This window comes from Corvus hawaiiensis, chromosome 14, assembly GCF_020740725.1.
Source record: "Corvus hawaiiensis isolate bCorHaw1 chromosome 14, bCorHaw1.pri.cur, whole genome shotgun sequence".
Taxonomy (NCBI): domain Eukaryota; kingdom Metazoa; phylum Chordata; class Aves; order Passeriformes; family Corvidae; genus Corvus; species Corvus hawaiiensis.
The window spans coordinates 12063551-12089915 of NC_063226.1; the positions used below are offsets into that span (position 1 = coordinate 12063551).

General features: G+C 38.1%; 1 protein-coding gene across 1 annotated transcript; it reads right to left on the reverse strand.

Moving 5' to 3' along the window:
* On the reverse strand, positions 1 to 25878 carry CUL4B (cullin 4B). The gene is made up of 20 exons (XM_048318529.1): positions 24729 to 25878; positions 21941 to 22056; positions 17305 to 17408; positions 16313 to 16382; positions 15781 to 15854; positions 14632 to 14794; positions 14442 to 14531; positions 14089 to 14171; positions 12975 to 13042; positions 11749 to 11867; positions 10712 to 10904; positions 9528 to 9632; positions 9125 to 9235; positions 8304 to 8389; positions 7635 to 7742; positions 7272 to 7385; positions 6244 to 6349; positions 5997 to 6169; positions 5309 to 5461; positions 1 to 3742 (listed from the first exon to the last, which is right to left on the reverse strand). Exons 1-20 carry the CDS (start codon positions 25252 to 25254, stop codon positions 3647 to 3649), a joined length of 2658 nt encoding a protein of 885 aa, XP_048174486.1. The 5' UTR covers positions 25255 to 25878; the 3' UTR covers positions 1 to 3646.
* Positions 25879 to 26365: the final 487 nt, after the last annotated feature.

The following is a 26365-nucleotide window of genomic DNA, read 5'->3' on the forward strand; positions in this document are numbered from 1 at the left end:
TTAGAAAACTCAAGGGATTTTAATGACTGAATGAATAAGGAACTACTTATTATATTTAAGTAGCAAACAAGTATTTTGCTATCAGAGCACAAGCTAAAGAATTTAAAGAAGCCATAAACATTAGTAAGCCCAACATACAGAACTTGGAGTAAGAAGGCATTTTACGCACAAGAGTTTATCAACACAAAACTGTTTAATATTTATTAAATGACACAAAATACCTAGATAACAGACTCACTCTCTGAAAGGACATGTATTTACATTATTTACCAACTTAAGAAAGACTCTCTGTACCCATATCAGACTTATGAAACATAAAAAAGGTTTTGCTGCTTTTTGCATCGAAGGATGCAATGGTGATACATGCCCTGTTTGCAAGTCTGCATAAACGATAAGTTTTTGATGCTGTGAAAAAGCACAATTTCATATTCTGGTAGCTGAGGGAAGAGGCTTCTGGAAAGTAACAGGGTTAATTTTTTCCCCCCAACTCCAGACACACTCTCAAGACTGTTATACAAAAAGTATATTACATTTTTGAATGCTGCTGTACTCTTACAATTTTAGTGTAACGTTTCAAAGAAAATGTTCTTCCTACTATATGAGAGCACTAAAAAAAAAAGTGGTATTTGAACTTTTTTTTAGATGCACTTTTTTTTTTGTTTTAAAAGAAAACATTAGGGCAAATGATACGTCTAGGGAAAAATGAAAGGCCAACAGAAAAAAAAAAAAAAAAAAAAAAAGCTGAGACCAAAATATGAAGAACAGCTAAAGCAACTTAACAATTTGCTAGGGTTTGTTTTTTTTTTTTATTAACTATTTACTTTGGCACCTTTGTGTAAACTATAGAACAAAACAACGTTTACAACACATTTGCAATTACAGCATTTAAACAAAATGGTCACTTTTGAAACCAGCCAAGACAAAAAAATAGTCCATTTATGGGTATAAAGATTAAAAACCCTAAAATATATATTTCTAAGAATAAACTGCAATTTCTTATGAACAAGGTGCTATAAACTGCATGCAAGAGTCAAGATTAAAAATGTGTGGCCAAACAGACAAGCTGTGTTCTAGCCAGATGAGTTGTGGTCCAAGCCCACTTCAGTTTTTTCTTACAGAGATATATATGGCTCAATAAGCAGGCACATGATCCCAGCAAGAATTTGCGGAGTTGTACGACGACAAATCTTGGCTGCAGCTTTGTCATTAACCAGGAATGAGCGAGACCTTAGCAGAAGAGATGAACAAGTTCTTGGGGAAAACCCATGAAGCTACAAGGAGAAGCCTTCTCCCCTCCCCTTGCTCACCCCTCTCCTGGCCTAGCCAGGGTTCTCAAAGTCCATTCTTTGGGTTGCTTTAACTAGATTGCGCTTAGGGTCTGCCTCAGATTGTGAATTCTGATCAGATTTGAGGACATTTTCTGTATAATTTTCTGCATTTAAGTTACTGAAATAGACAGGATAAAAATGAAATAAACCTACAGACCTTTGCAATTCATTTGACTGAATGTGACACTTGTGTAAAGAGGGAGGGTTTTGCCACAACAGGTGTTCACACATGTAGTGGTGTTAGATTTATATGCTACAACAGACTGAATGGAACCAGCTCAATATATCATCTCCTGTCTCCCAAAGAGTTAAGTCTTATGCTTCTTCTCCAATTCTCTTTAAAAGGAATCTTTTATTGGCTGAAGATACAAAACACATACAAGAAAAAGGAACACTGAATGCAAAACATAGAAGTCTTTTGTTTTTTTATGGTGGGGGGCATTCTTTCCTCCCCAGTAAATCTCTATTTGAACTAATACTTGAAGATTTGCAGGAGGAGTCTTCAAGGTTCTCACCACATAACTCTACTGTCAGTATTTGTCTCACAGAGGCAGGGGTGGCCCTGGATGTCTACCAGTGGTTATGCTGCAATAGTGTCAAGGGGCAAGGTGGATTTTCTGCAGATCACAAAGAGCTGTATGACAGTTAGTTGAGGATGACTGCAAATAATTTAGCAGGGAAAAAAACCACCCACATTTGCTTCATGTGTCAGCTGAGAACTGCATACAAAAGAGCTTGAGAGAAAACACGGCTGGAGCATATATGGAATTAAACAGTAGATTAAAAAAAGCACTAAGATGGGATGTATCAGATAGAAAACACACACACACTCTCACACATGCGCACCCCTGAATGAGGGATCACAGTGATAGAAGTTATAGGTCATAGAGAGCTAAGTTACACTGCCATTAAACAAAAGTAACATCTTGCTTTCAAGAGATATCTGGTATTCCCCAGGACTATCAGTGCCTGAAAGAGGATGAGGTTTTTCATTGTGCTCTGCAACACAGCTGATCGTAGGTCTAAAGCCTGGCTGGGTAAGGAAGAACTGGTACGTGGAGGAGTTCCTTTTCTGCTGACACCTTTTTTTTCCCATATATTCCTGGCACATGCTGCTATAAGCAATAAAAAATGTATTTTGTTGAAACAAAGCTCTACATTCAAGTGACTTACTCTCCCATGTCTTATAAAGATGCAAAGAATGCTCTCTGGTCATCTAAGAAAATATATTTTAGATGCCTTGTAGCAATACTTAACTTACTATATGAGAGGTAGGCTTCTGGGTTCTAGGAGGCCTGCTAGGCTCTAGGGCTGAGTTCTTAAAGCTTTAAGTTAAAGCAATCCAAAGCAGGGCAGTCTTAGAAGAACTGCCCTGTCTAAACCTTGAGGTTAGTTCAAGTTTAGAATGTTGCAAAGCAAAACAAGTATTAAAATCCATTTGCAATTTTTGTTCTTACAGCTTTACCACAAAAACAGTGTGGCTTTTCATCTGTAAATAGATTCTCTTTATTCTAGAGTATTGCTGCCAAGAGGTGAAGGCCTCCTACCCATGACTAGTAAAAACTGTCACTTCTTCCATTATGGCTGTTTTATGCTTAAAATTCCCAAAGGTGAACACCAAGTCTCACAGGCAAGCCATATAAATCTAATCTGAACTTGTTTTGTTGTAGCAGTTATTTAAGAATGGTGTTTGTATATACAGTATACATGCCCACACTGCAAACTTTGTACATCATTTTATACTGGTACCATTTTGTCTTAATTGCAACCAAGAATATTTTCCATTAGATCAGCAATAAGCATAGCTTGGCTTATTCCCCATTTCCCCCCTCAAGAGAAAAAAATCCAAGTGTGGGCATCAACCAAACCAATGGTATGTATAACTGAAATGCATTCTGTACATTAAATTAAAAGTTTGCATGCAGTTTAAGCATTTTAAAGGCTATTTTCTTATATTAATTAACCTTCTGTTTCCATTTAAAGATATGAAAGATATCTGTCATATATCAAGTGACTCCTCTTCAGACCCAGAGACAAATGGAATCAGAAAGACCAGGTACTTTCTTTCAGCTTTCTGCACATCTTACTAAATAACATGCAAAGAGTTCAACAGCATTCTTCTTAAAATGTAAATAGTACTCTTTAAATGGGCATGTTAACCACTGAAAGAAGTCCACTCTACTATACTTTTCCATTACACTGCTTTCATTCAATCATCGGTAGTATAAAAAGTCAATTAACGGGATCAACAGGCTAGTTTATCCACTGGCAACTGTGTAGGACACCAAGTGTGCAGTAAAACAAAGGCCAACATATGTTTATGCAATATAGTTGTACTGATTCGGGTTTTCTTTATCTCTTTCCATGTAGTCCCTGTCAATTAAGGATTCTATTCTCTTCTTAAGGTCAGCAGGCTGCAAAATAAAGCACATGTCAGCATTATTACTTTGCAGTCAATGCTTCTTGGTTCTTTCTTTCCAGTTGAGCCAAATATCTATATTGTTCAAGATGGCTGAGGAAACAGAATTCCCAGTTTAAAAAAAATCCTTTAAAGTATCAGAGCTTCTAAAGTCTGCAATGTATAACTGATGGAAGAGAGAGTTACAAATCTGGCTCATCACCTGCAGCTAAACAGACTTTTTACAAAAAGGAAAGATATTTGCTGTTGTTTGAACTGAACTCTAAAGAAGTGCAGTTTGTGCATCACATACCAAAGTGTTTCTATTTCTGACATTTAGCCAGTAAAAGATGGTTTCATTTCCTCTTGAAGCAAATGAGTTTTGCAACAGTTTGGGTGCCCTGTGATTTTGCTGGGTGAAGAACTTTATAAAAATGCCTCATGATAACGGGTGAGGAAAATTATTTAAATAATCTGCTATAATCTTACAAAGCCCAACTGCAGTTTATGCAATACTTACAGGCGGGCAGGCACTCAATGTGGTAATACAATGGAATGAGATAGAAGGACCTTTTATTTTACATTTCCATTGATAGAAAGCACCACATATTTGAATTCCAACAATGCACCGCTGTCTGTTTGAAAACCCATTTCCATTTGTACACAATGAGCCAGTGTGGTGGCCGATTGGCCTGTGGCACAAGGGACAGAGAGAGCTCTTGGTAAGACAGTCTCTGGTGCTAAAGACTTACCAGTCAGGGTTAGGGTGACCAGAAAGGCTTCTCTCAAGATGCCTGTTCTGTTATGTTAATCTACTCCGTTTAGCTCCCCCGGTTGGCTGTCAGCCTCGTCACTCCCCCAGAGCTTCCCCATTGGTCCCCATTCCCTAGTCCTGCCTTTTCCCCACTCCTGGATAAAACCTAGAGTTTGCCATTGCTCTCACCTTTGCCTCTGTAACCTTCCACAGTGTAGAAGCAATAAATGCTCTTGTTGGAATACACGCAAAGACCCTTCTCATCTCTTTGTCACCAACTTTATACTGAAGCCAGCCGTGCATTTGTGCATGCACAAATGTGAGCCACAAAGCCGGACAGAGACAGTAATAAGCCAGTCATTTTATATTGCAACTGTGGGCTTCTTCAGCTTTGAGACATTCACCAATATTTTATTTTTATTCCTATTTGTGTGTGTATATATATTAACCAGTATAATCCATCTAGAAAAACCACTGTACTTCAGAAGTATCAACCAAGTTCAGATTGTAACGAAGAATTGGTTTTGAGATTTGAAGCATTTTCTCCTTTGCCCAAGAATGCCTTGCCAGAACACTGCAAACAGTGGAACAGCAGCATACAAGGAGAGCCAGCTGCTCCCTTACTGCTAACAAACTCCAGGGCTGAAATCCTTTGGAAATAGGTTTCAGTAACAACTGGCACTTTATAAATTCCTGAAAGTGAGTATTTGCCCTTTCTAATACCAAAAAGATGCATATTTTAGACAGAAGCGCTGTTTAACTGAGGGCAGGCCAGGGAAGATAAAAAGAACTAATAAAGTTTTAGAAGTAGAAGAATCAGTACGCCACCTTGACTGGGAACTTCAGCTGGTTGTAGACCTCTGACACAAGCAGGTTATGACTCAGCGTCTTGCGCATCTTCATGATCCGCACAATGGCAGCGTCGATCTGGTACTGCCGGTCCTGGAATACTCTCTCTGTAGTGCTTGCCTGCTCCTCCACCTGAAGGATCCATTCAGAAAAGTTTTAATGAGAATACCAGCACTGTCAAAACAATTCTTTCTATCTCTATAACAATTCTCAGTGTAAGACAGTGAAATGCCTGTTGTCAAATATCTGACATAAACCCTTTACAAATACGAAGGCTGATTGTCTATTAAAAAACCCACTCGTACAAAGAATTAAAACCTTTGCACCGATTTTACATTGGATGGCTGTCAGAGAAACAAGTCCACAGTGAGTTTTCCATGTTCACAGTCAGTAAAGCTCCATGGAATGATAAAGGACGAAAAGAGCATTTCATAATTGGAACTTCTCTTAACCTTATAGAGAAATCCAGCATCACTGGTGTCTTAGTACAGAGACACACATTTAAATCACCACTGTTAGGTATGTGCTGTCATCCAAATTACACATGTAACTCTGACAGAGATACCACTATGTACATGACAACCAGGAGGAAAAAAGCTTGTAAAAGGGCAGGCAACAAGGTTCTTAACCCAAGGATCTAAACCCCAGAGGATTAAAAAAAATATACCGTTTCTTTCATCTGAATTTGGTTGATTTTTATCCTGAAGAGCTTATGTCTGAAATCATCATTACATGTGAATTTATCACCATCTTCCACATCTTTGCCTTTGGGGCTTTTAGTCAGTACTCTAGCTTTGCCACAAGCCAGAGATTGAAGTGTCCTTCTCAGCTCTCCATCCTCTAAAGCAGAAACAAGTTGTTTAGGTTTTTTCAGTAAGAACACTTGGAAGTACTCATTTGTTTTTGATACCAACCTATCCCAGTGGCTTGCTTTATCTCCTCTAAACTGAACTCCTCTCCTTCATTAAACATGAGCAGCACCAGTGTCTGGAACAAGGAGACCTGAAGTTCTTTTTTGCCCTGTAACACGGGAAATAAACAGACATCACCAGGCTGTTTTTTCTGGGGGGGAAAGGGATGAGGGGAACATGAGAAACAACTCACTCTTGCATGTCAATTATGTCAGTAACAGGATATTATTTTATAGTATCTTGAGAATATGAAAGAAGTTACTGGTCCCTTGTGTTTACTATGAAATGCAGCACAAGCTTGAGGCCACAAAGCTGGACTATTTTATCCAGTGACAAACCTCACCCAAGACATGCATCAGATTACTCCAGACAAGTCTCAAACCACGGAGTGCTTAAAATTACAGTTTGGAAGACCTTTAAATCAAAATCTTACACAAACATTAGTTTAAGGAACACAGCATAAAGAACCATAGAATCTTTGAAACAATCAAGTTTGATAATAGTTGTTTTACCATTAACATTTTTCTGAAAATTGAAGTGGTAAGCATTCCTATTTAATGAGAAAATTTTGTGAAGAAATGGTGAAGGGGAATAACTGGAAACCCTTTTAAAACAATTGCGTTCTTGTACAATCCAGAATTTTTCTTTATTTCAGTAGTGAAAAGCTTACTGTAAAGATGCTTGATGCTATCAGATGAAGTAAGGCCATTGAAGAAACATGGCTCCTTTTTTTTCCTCCCCACTATAAAAATGAGGGCCATTTTTAATCTGGAGGTAAACCCACTGGATATTTTCCCCAACAGGCTTTTCTTTCCCCACCAATACAGAAACTGGGTGCATGTTCTTAGACATTAACACATCTGTTTCAGAAACTACCAACTCTGGAAAAGATAGCAGGAGATCAAAAGTAATTGCAAAAACAGTGTTAAGTTTTCTATCACAGCACAAAAAAGCTTCCCCATATATCCCTAAGGTACAACCCAGACTTGGAATTGACAAAACAACAGGAGTAATAGAAACAATAGACTCACCTCTTTAAATTCTGCTTTTAGTACACAGTGTCCTAGTGTTGACTGCCACTGAAGTTTCCTACCACTGTGCTTTCCTAAATAAAAGGTCTTGAAAATCTCCTGCAGTTTTACCATCTAAAGGAAGAAAAATTCCAAAACACTAAAACACAATTTCAACTTTAAAAGCATCCTTCCCTCCTCCACAATCAATTAAGCCTTAAATCAAGGCTTAGAATGATAAAAGGATTGCAAGAAAACAAATTTCATTTAAAAAAAAGATAGTTCTGCATTTCTTTCCCTATGCATATTGAAAACCAAGTGTCAGTGGATCCCAAGATGCATTTCTGATAGGCCAATACTTGTATAACCCATGATGTTCATTACCTCTGGGGGCAGGTGGACCTCCATAGGCACATAGGTTGGCCAATAACCCATAGTCAGAATATTCACTGTTAGTTCAATGTTGCCAGGGACATTCTGATTTTGCATATACTGCAAAGAGAAACAAAATAAATTAAAATAGAGCTATGTTTATTATACATAGTTCAGGTAGAACTGAAAAGTTAGAACAGGCATTGTGAGAGCTGAGAAGACAAGTGACCACATGATGTGTTTGTTGTATAAACTGCAAGTTACACGAAAGAAAATTAAGGAAAGAAAAAGCACTTTTCTGAAGTTCAAAAGGCACTGCCATACAGGAAGAAAACAGCAAAAGTAGTGTTTTAGCAGGCTGAGGTGAAGATCTAATTAAGTGTGAATGGAGGAAAGAATGTTAAAAATTGTTTATAATCAAAACATTACAAAATCATCAGAACTAAATGTGCAAAAACTTCCAAGCCAGGCATCAGAATATAGTGGTGTTAAAAATGTCTTAGAGCTGGTGTTAAAATGTTTTGTAAGTTTAGAATTCTCTTATTGCTGTGGGTGATGTTTTGTTTGTTTGAAGAAGCTTGTCTCAGTTTTTCTGCAGTGTTGCTCAGGAAAAACCTTTAATAAATTTAGTAAAATTTTCAAAAGCACAGACAGGACAGACAGCAGACTTTCCCTCAGTACCTGTTTGAATTGTATCATTATGTCTTTTGAAAGCTCCATATCTTTAAACATTCCTTCAAGTTTGCTGGTGAAAGCAGCTCCACATTCTATAAAATAAAAAATGTAAGTATTAGAAGTTTGTGTGTTTATTTTCAACATCTCAGAGTAGTTATTCTAAGCGTCAGAATGTACTTTTACGCAAGACCTTTTTCAGCAGATTTTCTTACATAAAGACCTGGCTTCTAATTAAGGTACAGAATAAGGTTATAAACAAGAAAGAGGAAAATGTTTTAATGTGGTAGCTATTTCGCAACCCAGTTGTTTTTCCATGTGGACCTGACTGTTCATCCGTTGACTATGGTGGCCATCGGTCACTCAGATGACAATTCTAATCCCTATCAGCTGCCTTACAAACTGTGTCCTGATGGCAGAAAAGAGGTCAAACTCTAAAAACCTTACCCTTGCCACCCAAAGGCTACATCCAATGAAACAATGAAGACCAGACTAGAGAACCACTAGCTGACAGTGAGTAACAAGTGGAAGTCATCCTTAAGTTCTCTGAGCACATCCCTGATTTACTCAGTGGGGAACCTCAACTCTATCCTACAGACCAAGATATACTTTAAGTTCCTGTGTTTTTGCCTTTCCTGTTATAATTACAAAACTAAAAGCAAAGGAATCTCCTCAAAACCCACCAGTCATTCAGGACTTGCACAGAGGCTTTTGCCCTCATGGAAAGGGGAAATATCAACAGCACTTCTGTGAAGGCCTGTTAAAACAACTACTTTTAAAAGAAAGCTGATAGATCGAAATGATAGATAGGCCAACAGATATTTACTTACCATGTTTGAGTTTGGAAAGCATAGATTTTTCAGCATCTACTGATGCACTCTTCCCAACTAATAGTCTCTTTGCTAGATCTTTTTTATAAAAGGCCTCAAAGACATCTTTTCCTGTAAGAGATGAGATTTGAAAGAGATCACAAAGCACTGTTGGTTTTAAACAAACATTACCAACAAGAGGCCCAATTCAAAGCTCAGGAAAGCAAAAAGGGCCTTCATATGAAGATTTCCACAGGTTTTGTTATTTGCAATTTGACAGGCAAAGTAGTTAAACAGCACTACACCAACAAACCACATCCACAGAGAACAAACACCTGAAAATGTAGCCAGACTGCAAAAATAATTTCAAAGTACCTTTATGTTACTGGTTAAACAACTCCACAAAAAACCCCCCAATACTTACCATATATGAATCTAAATATGATCATAATTTTATCCAGCATTTTTTCAAGTTCTTCATCAGTAGCTTCTTTGTTGCCTGCACGAAGCTTTGAATCTACATATTTAGCTAAAAGAGTGATGAAGAATGAAGTTTAGCACATGCTTACTATCACAGTGAAACAAAAATTTCTAAATCTAGTATTATGAAATCTTGAAAATGTAAAAGATCCTGAAATCACTTTCTATCAACCTTGTAACAGCTACCTTGATACATTTTCATAAGGCTATGAAGTTATAAAAATATTATAGCCTAGCATCCTTTTTTGGATAAGCAACGACTGCATCTTAATTATCATATACAATGTTAAAAACATTTTGCCTATGAAAAAAAAATCTTGGTTTATGTTGTGATCTCAAAGTAAAAAGTCACTGCTGTTGCAGACTGACATGGCTGTAATAGAAGCAAAAAGATAAGAAAAATATGTAAATCAGTTACTTAAATGTGTTGACTATACTGCTGAATTTCTCTAGCAGATCACTATTTTGTTTTAATTTCTAGTTTCAATCAAACTAGATTGTTTGTTTTCATTTCAGATGGTCTGGTAAGCACATTACCGTTAGGGAATTAATGCAAAAAAAGGAGGGCAGACACTCCACAAGCCTAACAGCACAACCAATTGCAAACCAGGTAGTATTCACTGTGTGGGGAAATGGTTCAAAAGTGCAGAGTACCAGGCATGTAATGCACAAATCTGTAAATAATGTTCTTTGCAAACCAGAAACTATCCACACCATAGAGGTTCAGTGCATCCTCAGCTCTCTTCACTTTCACATATTAAACCATAGATATCTCTGTATAACCCCAACAGCTCTGTGCATATGTGCTGGTGGCAGAGTTATGGAAGCTTCTGAAAAAATCGAATTATTAGCAGTATTCTCATGTGTAGACACCAGCCAATTGCTGGAATGCCCATACTCTGATGTTCTGCACTTTCCTATAGCCTAGCCAGTAAAGTGATGAACAGTTTGCTTTTAATGTTTGATGTTACCCTCCCAAACAATTCCCTTGCATCAGGCGGCACAGCAGATCCGCAGTTTGATGTGCACTGTGCACATACTAACACACAATCCCAGCATATCCCATCTATAAGTGCATCAGCAACTCAGCACCCGAATTCTCACATGAAAGAAATTGAAGAAAAATACCTATGAGTTCAGCTGGCTTATTTGGTCTTTTGTTAATGAATGTTTCAAAGGCTTCTTTCATGGCATTTACAAACTTCTCATTCTTGAGAAAGCAAACATCAATAATATGGTCAACTTTGTCTTTAAAATCAAGAAGTTCTTGGACCATGGTTTTGTCTTTTTCAGGATTAATCACTATGGTGCTACCAAATGCCTGCAAAATAAAACATATCTTACAATTAGCCTGAATAATTAATTTAAATGACAAGACTTGTAAAACCTTAAGTTACCTTTGTAATGTGTTGTTTCTGGCACTCACATTAGTTCCACTAATAACAAAAGTATTCCTTTATTATGTATTCCTGTATTATGAAGTATTTACTATATAATCATCCCTAGGCCTTGCATATTGATTCAAAACCTACTGATGAAAAAGTGAACAGATTCAGAACTTCTGTCTAAAGAAACAGAGTTTTGCATGACAAAATTAACACACCCTTTTCAATCATCTATATCCTCAGGTTTTACACAGGTAATGTTCTCACTAAACTCAGTTTTATTTAACAGTACTCCTGTGCCATTCCAAAGCCTTCTTTCACAACAACCATATTTTCTGTGACATTTTCACCAAGAAATAAAATGAATCATCCTAACTGATATTCAAGTGCTTTTTGAACTTCAACTGGTTGGTAACTTAAACGACCACTCATTCTCACAGGAAATTTTATCAGAAAGAAGACAAACATTCTGCCCTTACTAAAATAACTACTGAAGAAATATAGTTGTCCCCCCAACTAACTATAAGCAAGATTATAAATTCCAAATTTATTTGGAGTTCAGTAATTCAACTGAATATTCAATGTTTTCTTCAACAGGGCTAGAACAGTTACTATACCTTTCCTGGGATGTTTCAAAAGCTGTCTATTAAATACATGTTTATAAGCAAGTATCTTCAATTTTTAGAAAAATGCAATAGGTTACAGAGATGGCTCAAGTATCTGTGTATAAACCCCACTGATACAACAGTGGTATCTGTTCCAGAGCTCTACGAACAGTACCTTTATGTATTCAATCCAGTGCTGCAAGAGAACCTGTACTCCACCTCTCACACGGCTGAATAACTGATATAGAAGAGACAGGTCTTGAATTCGGTTTTCATCAAGAAGGTGATTTAAACCTGAAAATGTGAGAATTTCAATAGAAATTAAAACCAGAGTAACCCAAAGAAAGCACAGCTTACTAATACAGTAAGATGCCTCTTCAAAACAAGTATTTTTTAATCAAACTATTAGTGGTGCTATTTTTTGTTGTTTTTTTAATTTTAAGGTGCCTAATTTAACAGTGAAACACAAAATATCTGCCTGAACTGGCTGAAACCTTAAAAATCTTATTATTGCACATGATTTTATTGCACTTAGGCTACATGTACTTTACATAACAACCTTATCACAACATCTTTGCTTACTTCTGCTTTACTATTCCCTAAAGATTTGAAAAGTTTACATTGTACTGATCTGTAAGAAAAGTTCCTTGGCAAGACAGCTCTGACTCTCAACTCCAGCTGTAAAATAAAATTTACAGATGCTTGAAGGCAAGCAGCTTCAAGAAATATCTTCACCATCACTTTTTAACTTTCTGGAGAAGGCCTGATGCTCTACAACAAGGTTCTAAGAAAGTGGATGGGTAAAGTCTGATACTCCCCTCAAGGAAGAGTTTGTTACAGATGTGCAGGAAGATGCTCACATACCTGTTTCATTCAGAATCAGGCTATTAAGGACTTGATTGCTGTATTATTAAACTCTTGCTGCACCCGTTTCTATTTCCAGATTATCTCTCAGATCAACAGAAGGTTACTTGACCCCACAGAGACCATTGTAGAACTGAGGCAATGTATTGCATAGCTCAAATTACACCACATTTTAAAAACAAGCTGCTTTTTGTTAGCAGCAAGTACTCAGTATCTCCCTTTTCTGTTACAGCAATAATTCAAAGGCTACTCCTTTCTTTACCTCCAAGTCTTCAAAATGTCACTTAACATACTGAACTTGAGCCCCCTGTTCTAATTTTCCTTTTGCTTTGCTGTGTATCAGAAGACAGCACAGTGTCCCCTTATCTCCAACAAGGAGAATAGTCAGTGCTATTTTGGGAACTGAGGAGCAAAGGGAGTTAAAGAATGATGTAGCTTGTCCTCCCCCAGCACCCAAATCCATCGCTTTCTTTCAGCACAGGAACTGAAAGCCCCAAAGCAGTAATTAGAAACACTTCTATAAAGAAGAAAGATTACCTTTCTGAAGAATGGCTGTTAAATGTTCACCTAGAAGTTGCTTTTCTACAGTAGCAATTAGTGGCTTCCTACAGAAGAAATGTTTAGAATTATTTTCCTTTTTCCATTACTGACAGTTTTAAATCCTTCTTTTGTGATTATGTTAATTACATTATCATTGGGAGTGCTCTAATTATCTGTGGCCAAGGACCTAAAATGATTAGACACATATTTATCCTTTTTCTCCCCAGTAAACAATCTTTTTTTTTCTGCTTGCTGACTGATGATTTTAATTCACACAATAAGCCTGTTGTACATGACCTGTAGGCAGCTGGACAATTATTCCATCAGTGAAGAAGTTGGGGAGAATTCATCAAGTAATATGCCTAATCCTGTGCTGTGGGAGGGCATTCATGTCTTGGGAAACAAAACAAGGAAAAATGAAAACAGACCTCAAGTCAAGAGGTATTAAAACAAAATAGAGAATTGGTCCCTAATGCTGGCACGGAAGAAGGAAGCCACTAAACAAGCTAAACACTTTTAACAGCTGAGAGACGAAGGAAATCAAAACGTATGACAGTAGCAGTAGAACACCTCTCTCTCAGAAAGGTCTTGATATTAGTGACCTACATTTTCTCTCAGACCCAACAGCTGTAGCTTTATGTTAGAAGACCTCCACCTGACTGTGTTGGAAGAAATCCTGCCTCTAAGTAGAAAAGATTGAAGAATGACATTATTCAATAATTTCCCAGACTCCACATGCAAATATTTTTTGTAAATATTCAGAATATTTAGCTTTAGAATTTTCTATGCCGAGTCCTATCTTTTTCAGGTAGGACAACACTTGATTAATTACATTTCAGCAGGAAAGAGACATCTGGGCTGGGAGTGGCAGCCTATTTTTCTTCAAGCAAATACTTAACAACATTTATGCCAAAATAACTAGTGATTTAAAAGAAAAGGCTATTAGCTGTGTGAGCCAAGACAATGCTTCATTGTAAACATGGAACCGTGGGAAGTGAAAAGCATTTGATGGTCAGTCAGTAACAGAAATAAATTGCAGCTACTTAAATGGCCCTCAACAGAAGAGGGCCCGAACAGCTCATACCACCAGGCGAAGAGAGATTACACTTACTGTGTGCTCTGATCTAAGTAAGTGATTATTCTGTCTGCTTCTTCTTCCAAGCGCTTGTTGACATGGTGAAGATATTCTGGAACCTGAAAATGCCGGAGTAGTTTTGTATGTTAAAAAACAACAAGAAGAGAAAAAGAGACACAATACTGGTCTGACAGAAGTAGCAGCTCCAGTTTTAAGCAGAAATCATTAGCACTGTGACTGAAGGCAACTGCACGTGCATTTCCTTTTTCAGAATACTATAAAACAAAGGTCACATTATTGCCTTATACACTAAGGCAGCAGAATATTTCTACTCCCTGACACACGCTTTGACATTAGGCACAACAAATACTGTTAAACATCTGAAATACCTCTCGTTCCTGCATAAGCCTCTGTCCCTCTGCTGCATACAGGCGATTAGTCTCTTCCAAGAATCTATGTTCGAAAGAGTCCTGATAAATCTGGGGAAACAGTATGACAGCAATCCAGGGTAAAGCTTACTGAGCACTAAATAAGAATTTGAGCTATTTAGTGGTTTAAAGGTGAAACAAGTTTACTCACCTGCAAGTCAGAAAGCATGCTCAGAAGGCTTCGCAGTAAACTCCTGTCAATAGCCTCACCATTTCTTTCCCTCTCGATCAGCAGAAGAATGCCATCAATAGTTTTGTTCTGAACCTTCTGATCACTGATTATATGAGTTCTGAACAATTCTAGCCCCATATCCCTAAAAAGAAAACAAAGACTGCTCAATAAACTGTTTAAGAATAAATCCCAGACATATCTTATTACAACATGATCTAGATCCAATAAAGAGGCCAATACTAGCATTCTTCCAATTCCTCATTCCTCTGCCTCCACATCACTCAAGCTGAACAAATAGATGAACACTGAAATAAACCATGACACTGCACCAACATGAAGCTACAGATTTTAAACACCAATGCAGGTATATTTTCCTAAATAACCACGTAACTTTCGCAACATCTTTATTTTTCAGTTGGTCGACAGGATGTTGGAACACCAACCTTCATGAGAAAAGAAAAATATCATCCTGGGTTCCAATTCCATGGTTATGGTGTTGGACAATATTTCTATTTTGTCCATCACTTACTAATCTCTAATTCTTAGGCACGGCTTAGAAGAACTCAGTGATGTGAACGACAAGGATCTCTGCTTTGACTGTCCCAGTTAAAACCTTCCATGAATTTTAAACTATGGGTATGGTCACTCTTAGGAAAAGTCAGGCCCTCCATCAATCTCTGGCAAAGTAATTCAGGTACCAAAGAACAGTAGGGCATATACTAATTATTAATACAAGGAGCAGAAGTTGAAGTCCAAAAAAGCATATCTTGCTTTTAAGTAATCCTTTCCTTCAAAGTACTTACAGAACTTGAAATACTGTGCATGCTAAGGTAGTAACTGGGCACCCCAAACCCTTGCACTTCAGTTGCTGACCAGGCCCCTTCCTTTAACTGTGTAAACTGGAGGCTGATATCTACTTCACTGAGATTTGAGATCACAGCTATTCTAGAACAATCCTATAACTTATGGCAAATAAATTGTAAGTCTCCCTTTGCAAAAAGCATTCGTGCATTCACCGTGTAATTTACAGGTCACTAGGAGGTTTATATTAAAAAAGCCACCTGAAAATCAGCAAGGTACAAGCAATAGTTTGAAATGCACCCCCAAATAATTTCTTTGTGCCCTTACCAAATAGATGGCAGCATTGAATTCTGAAGTACGTAAGTTCGATCCAAGAACAAAAAGATACTTCTAATCATAATCTGTCACGAGAAGGAATAAAACAGCCACAATCATTTTACTCTTAAAACTGAAGAGCAACACCAACTATGCTCAACAACAACAAGAAATTCCACCAATGGGTTTCAGGCAGTGCTTTCTTGGACACCGCTGATTTATTTAACATCTTCTGCCAATCCCTGCAAGGTGATCAATGTGACACTTTGCATATTTCTGTGTAACAGAACAGCTCCTTTAATAAAGGAGAAAGGCTTGCATAAAACTGACAATGAGGAGTTAGGGGTGTGTGTGTGTCCAAGATCAGACCCATATGCTAAGAAACACACTACTGGCAAGTATTCATTTCTAACAAACCAGATACAGCTGTATATCACAAAGAAACCTCACATAAATTTAAGACGTTTCAGAAGTTTGAAAAGGAACAAAGTTAAGCAAAACAGGCTGACAAAGCAACTGGTTTTCCTTAAAAAGATAAACTTACCATTTGTCTGCAGTGATCTTGCCAACATTTGTCTATTTTCTTTAGAAAAAGGACACTATCCAATGAATCCATGAAGAAATCATTAAGAAAATCATGATTAATAGGTGGTGTAAGCAATTAAATCAACCAACTTTATTATTTTTTAAAGACACTTAACAGAAAGCACAACAAACTCAACCTACTCTCAGAATGAACCAGTTAATTTCTTGCAACACATTTATTTTTACTTTTTAATGAGGGCCTTTGTGTTAATAATGAGAAATCAAAATTATCTGAACAAATTTTAAAAAACTATCTAAATAGTTTTGAATGTTTTGTTTAATCTGCCATCCCTGGGGAATGGAACAAACGTACATATCCCCATACCTCAAAAACCAACAATACCCAATACATGTAAGAGCTCACAACTACACTGTAATTTCAGTTAACCTTAAGAAATAAACTTTGTCCTTCAAATTTATCTTTTATTCAGCTCACTGCATATCTTTTATTCAGCTCTGGAACTAATTAACATCCACTTAACAGGATCTCAGCCTGATGCAATCCCAAACTTCTGAAAATAAAACATTTTGATCCTCAGAACCTGACATGCTGCCAGACCACCATTACTTTTCCAAAAAAACCCAAAAGCTACTTGTTGGAAGACTCTTCACTTTATCGAAGCTTGGAAAGTTCAATATAAAAAACCCTGACATGATACAGTCAATAAAGGCTTTTTAAACCTTGCTGCAAATCTAACACGAGTTTCTGTAAGATGTCAAAGTATTTTACAAATACCAGTGAAACTTTCTCAAACTTTTCAATGGTTACAGACATAAAGGAACAAGTAGTGTTCTCCTAGGTCCCACAAAGAAATTAACACAAAACCAATTACACAAATCCTAGGAATTCAGATTACCATGGCCTAATGTCATGAACTAGTCAAAGAAATCCATCACCATATACTTGCAGGTAAAACAATTTTGGCTTGTCAACAGCTAAAGAAAGGATATTCTCTGAATTGGTGAATTTGTGCTTTAATGTGGTCTTCACAGATCTGCCTCAATTGTTTGTACAAATTTGCAGAGATCTTGTAGGAGCAGAGATTTTCAACAGCCTGAAGTAAAGAGAAAGAGAAACAATAACTAAAAAATCTTGCTATATTTTTACATGCGGTTTTACAAGAAAGGGGGACATCCCCTCCCAGACAAGAATTCTGCTTCTCACAGCTTTTAACACAGTTAACTGCTCCATGAAAAACACCAGACAGACATGACTCTGCAATGGTAACAGGAGACAAAGGCAGGCTGTGCCCTGAACAGCTCACAGATTATCAATTTAGCTGGAGTGTCGATCTTTCACGTGGAACTGCAGGACTGGCATCTCTGAAACCAAAGATGGTATTTTAATATGTTCCAGTATCTTGCTAGGCTTCATACCTCAAAGCAGTCACTTAAGGTCTTAATTTTATTAACTGCTGTGCTCTGCAAGTCACACTGATGTTAATGGAAAAGCACTGCCAGCTTAGTTTCCTTTTGAAGACCTTTCCTCGTCCCCAAAAGTACACATATATACACGTATGTAATCTATCTTATCTATCCATCCACCAACTCCATGCCTGAATAAGTTTAATTACAATCCTGAATATTAGTAGCATGACTACATTCCAGATGTTTACAATGACAATCCCAGATTTCTAAATCTCATCAATTATTAGAAGAATTATTGCTGTGCTCACAGTAAGAAGTGAAAAGAAGTTGAATGGGGCCACATCTTAGAGACCTATCAAGCAAACAGTCATTCTTAAGTCCATTAGTGTATCTCAAGACTTCTAAAATTCATACCCATGTCCAGAATTTGAAAGCAACTAAACAACTTTGCAGGCTGGTGAAAGACGCAGTAAGCGATTATCCTGTAAAATACCTGGAGAAGCTAGAGGAGAGGCATATATGATTTTCAATTAATGATTTGTGCTATTATTTACTTATTGGAAAAGACTTCAGTTGCTAGCATGACCAACTCTTTGGAAAAAACATAAAGGACTGGAAGGTAAAGTTTGTTCCCTAGCACCTGCAGGCAACCATGGAGGGACTGCAGAGTTCAGAAGTGCACAGAGCAGATCTATGCTATTACACTGAAATTCCCCCAGAATATTTCCCAACAGTCCAAATAGAAGCAGACAGTGAGCAGTCACCACTAAAAGCACAGCAACAACCAAAATAGCTAAACAAGAGTTCCTTGGTTCATCCCAGGATATCAACAGGAACCATTCTGAGTGCAAGTGCACTACATCTAATACTGGCTCTAGCACACAAAGGAGTTAAAAAAACTCCAACCAAACACAAACCAAACCTCCATGAAAACCAAAACCCCGCAACAAAACCATCCCACACAACAATAACCACAAAAACCCCCAAACCTCCAGGAGCTTAGTGTCAGAAGTAAACAGGTATAGCAAGAGAGTGAATGTGCCAGTTAAGACCAAAACAGGTCTGAATGAAGACTGTAAGGAAAGCCAAAATTATCACCCAAGTATACATATCCTTATGTTTGGAAATAGCAACAGGTTTAACTCTCAGCCTCAACACTTAAGAAACACCAAACAAATACAATAAAGTAATAGGAAAATGTATTCTATAGTTCACTGTTCAGAGCAGATTATGGGCACTGTTCAACTCTATTCTGCTATTGTACAATCAGGTTCAGGCAGCAAACCAGGATATAACCCCATACTTGATTCAGAAGAACAAGGGGATGGAAAACACTGAGCTTGAAGAGCCTGATCAGAACTTCAGCAAATGCAATCTTCCTAGGTTTCTTAATTTCTTCCACTTTGGAGAAGCCAACTGAGAGCTGGGAAGACGAATGTTTTGGATGGAACTTGCCTGTCACCTACAGAACCACCGTTACTCTGGCTTCAACCCACCAGCCCAGGACACCAGCAGCCTCTTTCCTGGACTTCTGATCACCTCATCCCAACATTGTTACAACTGCTGTCTATCAAACAAGTACTCTTTAACCATGCTGCTCTAAATCCTTAAAAGAATTAACCTCTGCATTGTAGATGGACAAATGCACACAATTAACTTTCAGTGAAATAAAGGCACATGTATGAATATACACCTACTTTTATGGAGTGTTCATATAAAGCTGAGCTTTTACATTTGTCTATCAGAAATGCCAAAAGTGTTTAACATGTCTACTAGGATTGAGGGTTTGAACATAAAGTACAAAACTTCTGCATCTTTGTTGATGATGACATGCACAGAAATGCTTTAATTTTGTGAACTTTGCTTATTTTTAAGAGATTAACTCCCTACTACAATATTACGCTTCGCTTAATTACTAGTGCTAGACAATGCTGATTGTATCTAAAATGTATCAACATTAATACACGTAAAAACTTTAGGGCCTTCAGTTCACAAAATTATCATGTTCTGAATTAGTGAAAAACATGTTTCTGATCAGGGAATCTGTGCCCTAATGATGGTCAGAAAATCCAAAGAAGAGCCCTATTTCCTTTGTGTAACATATATATTAGTTGGATGTGGTTTTCTGTTTGTTTTGATTTTTTTTTTTTTTAACTACAGCATCTGGGTTTTAACCTGGGTTTGCGTAGTAAGGAAAAAGAACTGAACACAACTCTGACAAGAGAAAATCGGAACTTTCCGGAAGTACTTATATCTGATTTAAAAAAAATAGCTATGTATCAGGTACCGAAGATCTAGATCTCTACTTTCAGGTACTAATGTAAGGAGAATTACTCTATGAAAGAAGCATTCAATTCTGTAGCACTTCAGCTACTCAAGGATAGGAACCATTTTGCTTGCTGAGGAGGAACAAAGCAAGTACGAAGCCTGGGTCTCTCAAAGAAATAAAGCTTCAAAATGTTTTCCCGGTGGGATTTTTCCAACACAGACAAGAGTTAAACCAAATGCAAGAAGCTTAAATCAATTTAAAAAAGAATTATCTTCTTTGGAGGTGTGCAGGAGAACTTTTGCAGACTCTTTTGTAATTCCCCTCTATGTTGGATAATGGTGTCTGCCAAGCCATATTTGGGATCAGATCCATTACCAAGCAGCTGTTCAGAAATGACATTAGTTTAGTTAGCATCTAAAAACACTAGTGGATTCCTATTACTATTTTTAAATCAAGACATTTATTTTTAGATTTATATTAAAATAACCATACTTGATTGTACTCTGTTTCATTGAGAAGTATCTAAGTAATAACAACGTTGAATCACTGAGATTTAAAACAAAAAAAGCTTATTTTTTGTTTTCTGACCACAAGCAACATTAAATTAAGCTTGTGGTAAGACAGCAGAAATTTAAGCAACACTGTTAAACAGAAGCAAGGATTTCAACAGAACTTTGTATTTTTTAACAATTTTGGATAGCCTTCAAGCATTTAATTAACAGTTATTTGCACTGTTACTCTGTCTAGAGTAAGTAATTTACAGTATCAGCCAGTACAGTTGGTTGTAATTTGCTATCACTTTCACCAAGTTTTGCAAAAATAACAATACTATCATTATTCTGACAAACTGTTAAAAAAGCAGTATTTTTAGTTAATTAATTGAACATTATAAAAGATTAAAGTGATCTTAAGAATGCCCTGGACTGAGGAGCAGCAATTTATTCTTCCTTAAATCTGTTCCCAAGCCTTGTACAAATAGGATTTTTTTTTCCCCATATACAAATGCAGCTTTTGTTGAAAAGGGGAGGGCAGGGGAAGAAGAGACACTAAAAAGAGATGGTGAGAAGGCTATATACACATACAGAGGAACCAATTAAACAACTAACCAGGTAATAGAGGCTTTAAAAGTAGAGTAAAAAGTTCAAGTGCTTCTTAATACCCAGCTAAAGCAGCACTGTTGCTATGCTGCTAAAACCACAAGTGACGTTAGTAGGGAAAAGGTAAGCAGGGGGAAATCTCTCCAACACATTCAGCTGAAAAAGCAGAAGTGGAGTTTATAAAAAAAGCATTAGGAAATGCAGTTCAATCTGATCACTTCCTAAAGTATTTAAGAAAAAAAAAATCAGAGCTGTTGTTGGCAATAAAGTTTGATTCTCAGTTGTTAGAATAGAGAGAATGCTGCAATGCCCGAAAATTACAATCAAACAAAAATAACACAATTCATCAAGGAAAAATGGTGTTCTACTTACCTATAAGAAGTCAATAAAAAGTTTCAGTTTTTAAGTGATTTGTGATACTTGGTCATGAACAGATACTTTCTTCAGAAAATAAATGACATTTTAATATAAATCATCTTTTTCTTACCTAAACACCAATATTTGAGGATTCCACATTTCTCCTTTAGCAGATAAACACCACAACCCCCTAAACAGAAAAGGGAATATAGCTCCTTGCCTTATTTAATTCTCATCAACTGCCACAAGGGAAACCATACCTTGGATTTTGTTGTGGCAAGTAAAAGAATAATATATGAGTTCAATGCTAGGTCTTGTGAAATTTTTACTCATTTTTTTAAAATGAAGAAACTATTTGGTGACAAGTTTTTCAATCACAAAAGCTGCTATCAAGCAAAATGCCATATTCTTACCACCGTATCAAGAGTTTTAAGCAAAAACATCTGAGAACAAAACAAAAAAGCCCTACCCCATTGCTTTTACTTAATGCACTTACCTGATAGAGCTCTTCTAAATTGTACTTAATTGAAGTACTGTTCTGGATAGCTTCTACAGCTTCTTTCAGTTTTTGCCAGGTTTCATCTGTGTAGTTTTCAGGCAATTTGGGTTTATCTTTAAAAGAAATTATATAAAGTTTGAGAAAATATTTAGATAAAGCAGAATCTTTTACAGAAATGAAAAGAATGTAGCTTTGAGGGAAAAGAGGTATGGGTTGATGGTCCAGCTTTTAATTTATACTTACATGAAAAGAAAGCATTTGTGCAAAAGCAGTATCTTATTTACATTTGAAAGAGTAACACATTGTAGTAATTCAGCATTGCTCTTCACATACACATCACAGCACCTGTAGCCCAAAGTGTATGTGTGTTTTACAAAAATCACAATTCTGTGCCTGAGCAGCTGAAGAAGGGCTAAAACCAGCAAGAGTGATCTACACCTTCATTACAATCTTTCATTACCAGGACAGCAGAGCCAAAAGAAAGGGAACGTAAAAGGCGAAAATGATGGATTAAAAGATACACAGTTGTGTGTATCTTAGTTTTTAATTTACTGCTCATTAATTCAACTCTGTATTAACCATTGGAAAGAACTCCTCAAGAAACACTCATGGAAAAACTGTAATTATTACACAGGCTTTATGTTCCCAAGGAAAACCTTCCAATTTTAAAGGAATACCTTTATGTCTTTCTTGGGTTTGACCAGTGGATATTTTTTAGAGTTAAGCCTCTTTTAATGTTCAAATAGCTCCAGCTTCCCAGATCTGACCATTATTTTTTCTGGCTCTTTTCTAGAGATGTCCCTGCTCTGCAGCACCTTCAACAAGACTAAAGCATTTACAACATGCTATGATATTCCCCAAGTCACATCCTCAGAATATAAGAACTATTTTAAGATTTTATATTCTCATAACTACCTAAAGTGACCATTTTTGTTCTAATAAGCACATTCCCAAATGGAGAAGAAAGGAGAAGAAAATCTGGGGAAGATGATGACACATGCACATTCATGCTATCAACAGGTGAAACTGCCCCAGAGTTTATACTCCATTAAAATTGACTTTTACACACCTAAAAGTAAAAAACAGATTTTAAAGCTCTATGGTTTCCTTAGAAATGACTAACAGAGAGAAGTAATTATTTTGTTCTTTCAAGCACTTCCCTACAATATTGGGAATATCCCAACATCAGCTGCATCATACGGATCTAGGGAGACAACTGACTATGGACTTGCCCATTTTCACCAGCAACTCCCGAGTATGCTGCTCAGCAGTTAACACCACGGTTATGGATTTTAGGAAGTTATTTAAGTTGTAAAGGATGTTACTGCTATCACAATAAGATAAAAACAATAATCTTAAGATTATTATTCAGTTTAGCATCTGAGAGTAAATAAAAAGCAAGGCTGTCACAATCCCAAGACATCCTTTCTAAGGAAGTGGTTCAAATACCAATTCATAAGCAATGATGATCACAGCACCATGCAATCCATGACATTTGACAGGTATTTTAAATGCGAAAAGTTAACTTCCCTTAAAGATAACAGTGCACAAGCAACTGAAGAGCAGCCTATGATGCGTCATAGGTTTGTATTTTAAAATAATCAGTCAAATTAAATGATGATGCTGGGATGTGTGGAGAACATTTTTGAGAATTGGAACCTTAAAGCAAATAGTTACAGTGTGATCATGAATTCCTGCAAAACATTACAGTGTGTCAAATAATCCTAATCCTTACCTGATGCAATAACTCTACAGAACATTTGTATCAATTATGTATTTAGAAATTAATTTTAGTGTTGGTAATATCTTTTATCCCTCCCCAAACCCAAACACATAAGGAGAAAGAAACAACCCAAGAAAGCAAAGTGGACTATTTTGGAAGACAGCAAGAGGCAGGAAATAAAAAAAGCCCGTGATTTCCTCATCTTTATAGGGAAAAAATGGCAGCATTTTAGCTATGCTTTCTGCCTACCCTATTTGTATTTTTGTTTACTAGAAAATGAAGCAGCATCACATCAGAAAAGTTTAATTTCTCTACTTCACCTTTGTCTCTAGTAACATTACTCAAAAATTTCAAACATATGATTTGAGAGAATTTATAAAATAATGTAAACTTGTAAACTAAGAGCAAGCTAAGACAGAGAAAAGATACTACAGTTAAAAATTACAGTGAGGCTATTACAAGGAAAAATCTCTGCAAAAATCTGAAGTACCTACTTTAAAGGCAAGTGGGAAAACCAGAAAGGAAATCCACCATAATAGCCAGATAATCACCTTAGTTTCAACATTTAAAACTAAGCACAGGCAGATTATCCTATAAACAGACAACACGGATAGAGGCAAGGCATGTAAATTCAAGGCCAGTTTAAAAAAACACATTTTGTGCAAAGACATATCATAAACTGGGCTAAAATATACACTAAGCCCTGAATCAGGATTACTAGAAAAGAGGTATCAAATGTTAAAAGTTTAAACAAAGGCGGTTTACACAGGTAGTAAAACCTTACACCTAACATACAAATTAAGGCCTTCTCAAGAGACAGAGTGAAGGGAGTCCAAAAAATAATTCCAAGCAGCAAAGTGCAACTCAGGATGTGCACATGACCAGGCAAGCACACATCAGAAATCACTATTCCCCTTTACAAAAGTGAAGAAATGTTCACCACAGAAAAGCAATTCCTGCAAAACCTGGAGCTATTTAAAAGGAACCGGTTTTCAAGCTGAAAACAAAACACAAAGTCGAGTGTCAGCTCCCCACAGGTTGTGACAAATTATTGCCTGTTACCTTTAAAGTTCTTGATCACTAATTTCTTGGCAGAACCAGGCTTACTGTTGGCGAAGCTGGAAACAGTAGAGGAGGCAGCTTTGGTCAGGCCATTTGCATGGTGCCCCACAGCCACTGACGAAATTAAAAGGCTTTTATTTTTGAGCTGTTGTTGGTGCTGCTGCTGAGAAGAGGCAGCAGGAGAGGAGGAGGAAGAAGACTCTTCAGCCATCTTCACATCGAGTCCAATAAAATCCACGGAGTCCTCAAAGCGCAGCTTCTTCTGGAGGTGATGGTTGGAGGAAGCGACCCCTGAGGAGGAGCACGAGGAAGTGGTGATGACAGAGGAAGATGACGAGGAGGTGTTTTTGGAAGGAGAAGAGGTGCAGGAGGAAATGGAATCAAATTCTTCTTTTTCGGAATTGCTGTTGTTATTTAACTTTCTCTTCTTGCAGGAGGAGCTGCTGCTAGTGTTACCATCAGTGGCAGGTCTGACCTCCTGGGCTGCAGCTGGGGGGTTAGAGGAAGAGAAACCTGTGGGAAACATGAACACACAGAAGTGAACAGGCTGAGGGGCATCAAATCCTTGTGGTGTGACAAAAAGAGGGGTAGAGTTTTAAAGTCAGTCTCTGCTGTCTCTCGGGGGGGTCTTTCAACTCCTCCTTCTCATCAGTGGAGTCCTTCCGTATTTCCTCTCCTTCGCGTTCTTCTTTATCGGAGGAATCACTTTATCTCCTCTTCCCCTTTTCTTTATTACTTTGGTTCTTCTCGTAGTTTATCTCTGCCTTTCTGCTTTTACTCCTTTCCCAGCGGAGCGTCTCCGTTCCTGCCTCTCGCCACCCACCAGCTCCTTTCAACTCTCCTCTCCAGCAGCAGAATTCCCCACGGCTGCCCGCTCCCCCGGCTTTTTCTTGCGCTCCCCTCCTGCTCCGGCCGCCTCGTCTCCGCCGAGCAGCAGCGGGGAGGGCTGAGCGCGGCTCTCTCTCGCCTCGGCTCCAGCCCCTCGCCCCACACACCTCCCGCTCTGCCCCGCGGCCGCTCCGCTCGGGCCCCGCTCCCCCCTCTCCGCCTGTGCCCGCGCTCGCTGAGGGGGGACGGCCCGGCCGGGTTGTTATTGTCACTGCACAGCAGAGGGAGCGCAAAAATGGCGGCGCATCCGCCCGCCGTGCATGACGGGGCGCGGCGCACGGAAGCGCGGCCGGGAGGCGGTGGGACCGCCCCGGGGTCCTCCCCAGGACCCGCCCCCAGCCCCGCTGGCGCTGTCGGCCCCGCCGGAACTGATCATGGCGCGGTGTCCCCCCCCCCCCCCCCCGTGGCGGGAGTGCGGGGTCGGGGAGTTCCGTACTGGGGTTCCGTACTGGGGCTCCGCCTTGCCTCACCCGGCCCGTCCCCGCCTCGGGCTCGCCGCAGGTTCCGGCCGCGGTCAGTGCGGTGCGCGGTGGGGTTCGCGGGAGCTCGGCCCCCCGGAGCCTGCGGCCGAGGCCTGTTGCCTTGGTTTGGAAATGATTTTTCTTACACTTATTTATAAACAATCGCTTAGCGTCAGCTTTTTGATATGATTTTAACACATACGGACTTGCACTGGGCTACAGTCTATGGTTTGCTTTTGGTTTTTTTTGTTTTTTTTTTGTAACTTCAGGAAGCAAAAACAGAAGTCG

Coding starts and splice junctions, on each gene's coding strand:
- CUL4B (XM_048318529.1), bottom strand. CDS start 25,254: ATGTTTCCCACAGGTTTCTCTTCCTCTAACCCCCCAGCTGCAGCCCAG. Junction 9,633..10,711: donor TAAGCCAGCTGAACTCATAG/GTATTTTTCTTC, acceptor TCACTCTTTTAG/CTAAATATGTAGATTCAAAG. Junction 3,743..5,308: donor AGCTGAAGTTCCCAGTCAAG/GTGGCGTACTGA, acceptor TTTATTTTGCAG/CCTGCTGACCTTAAGAAGAG.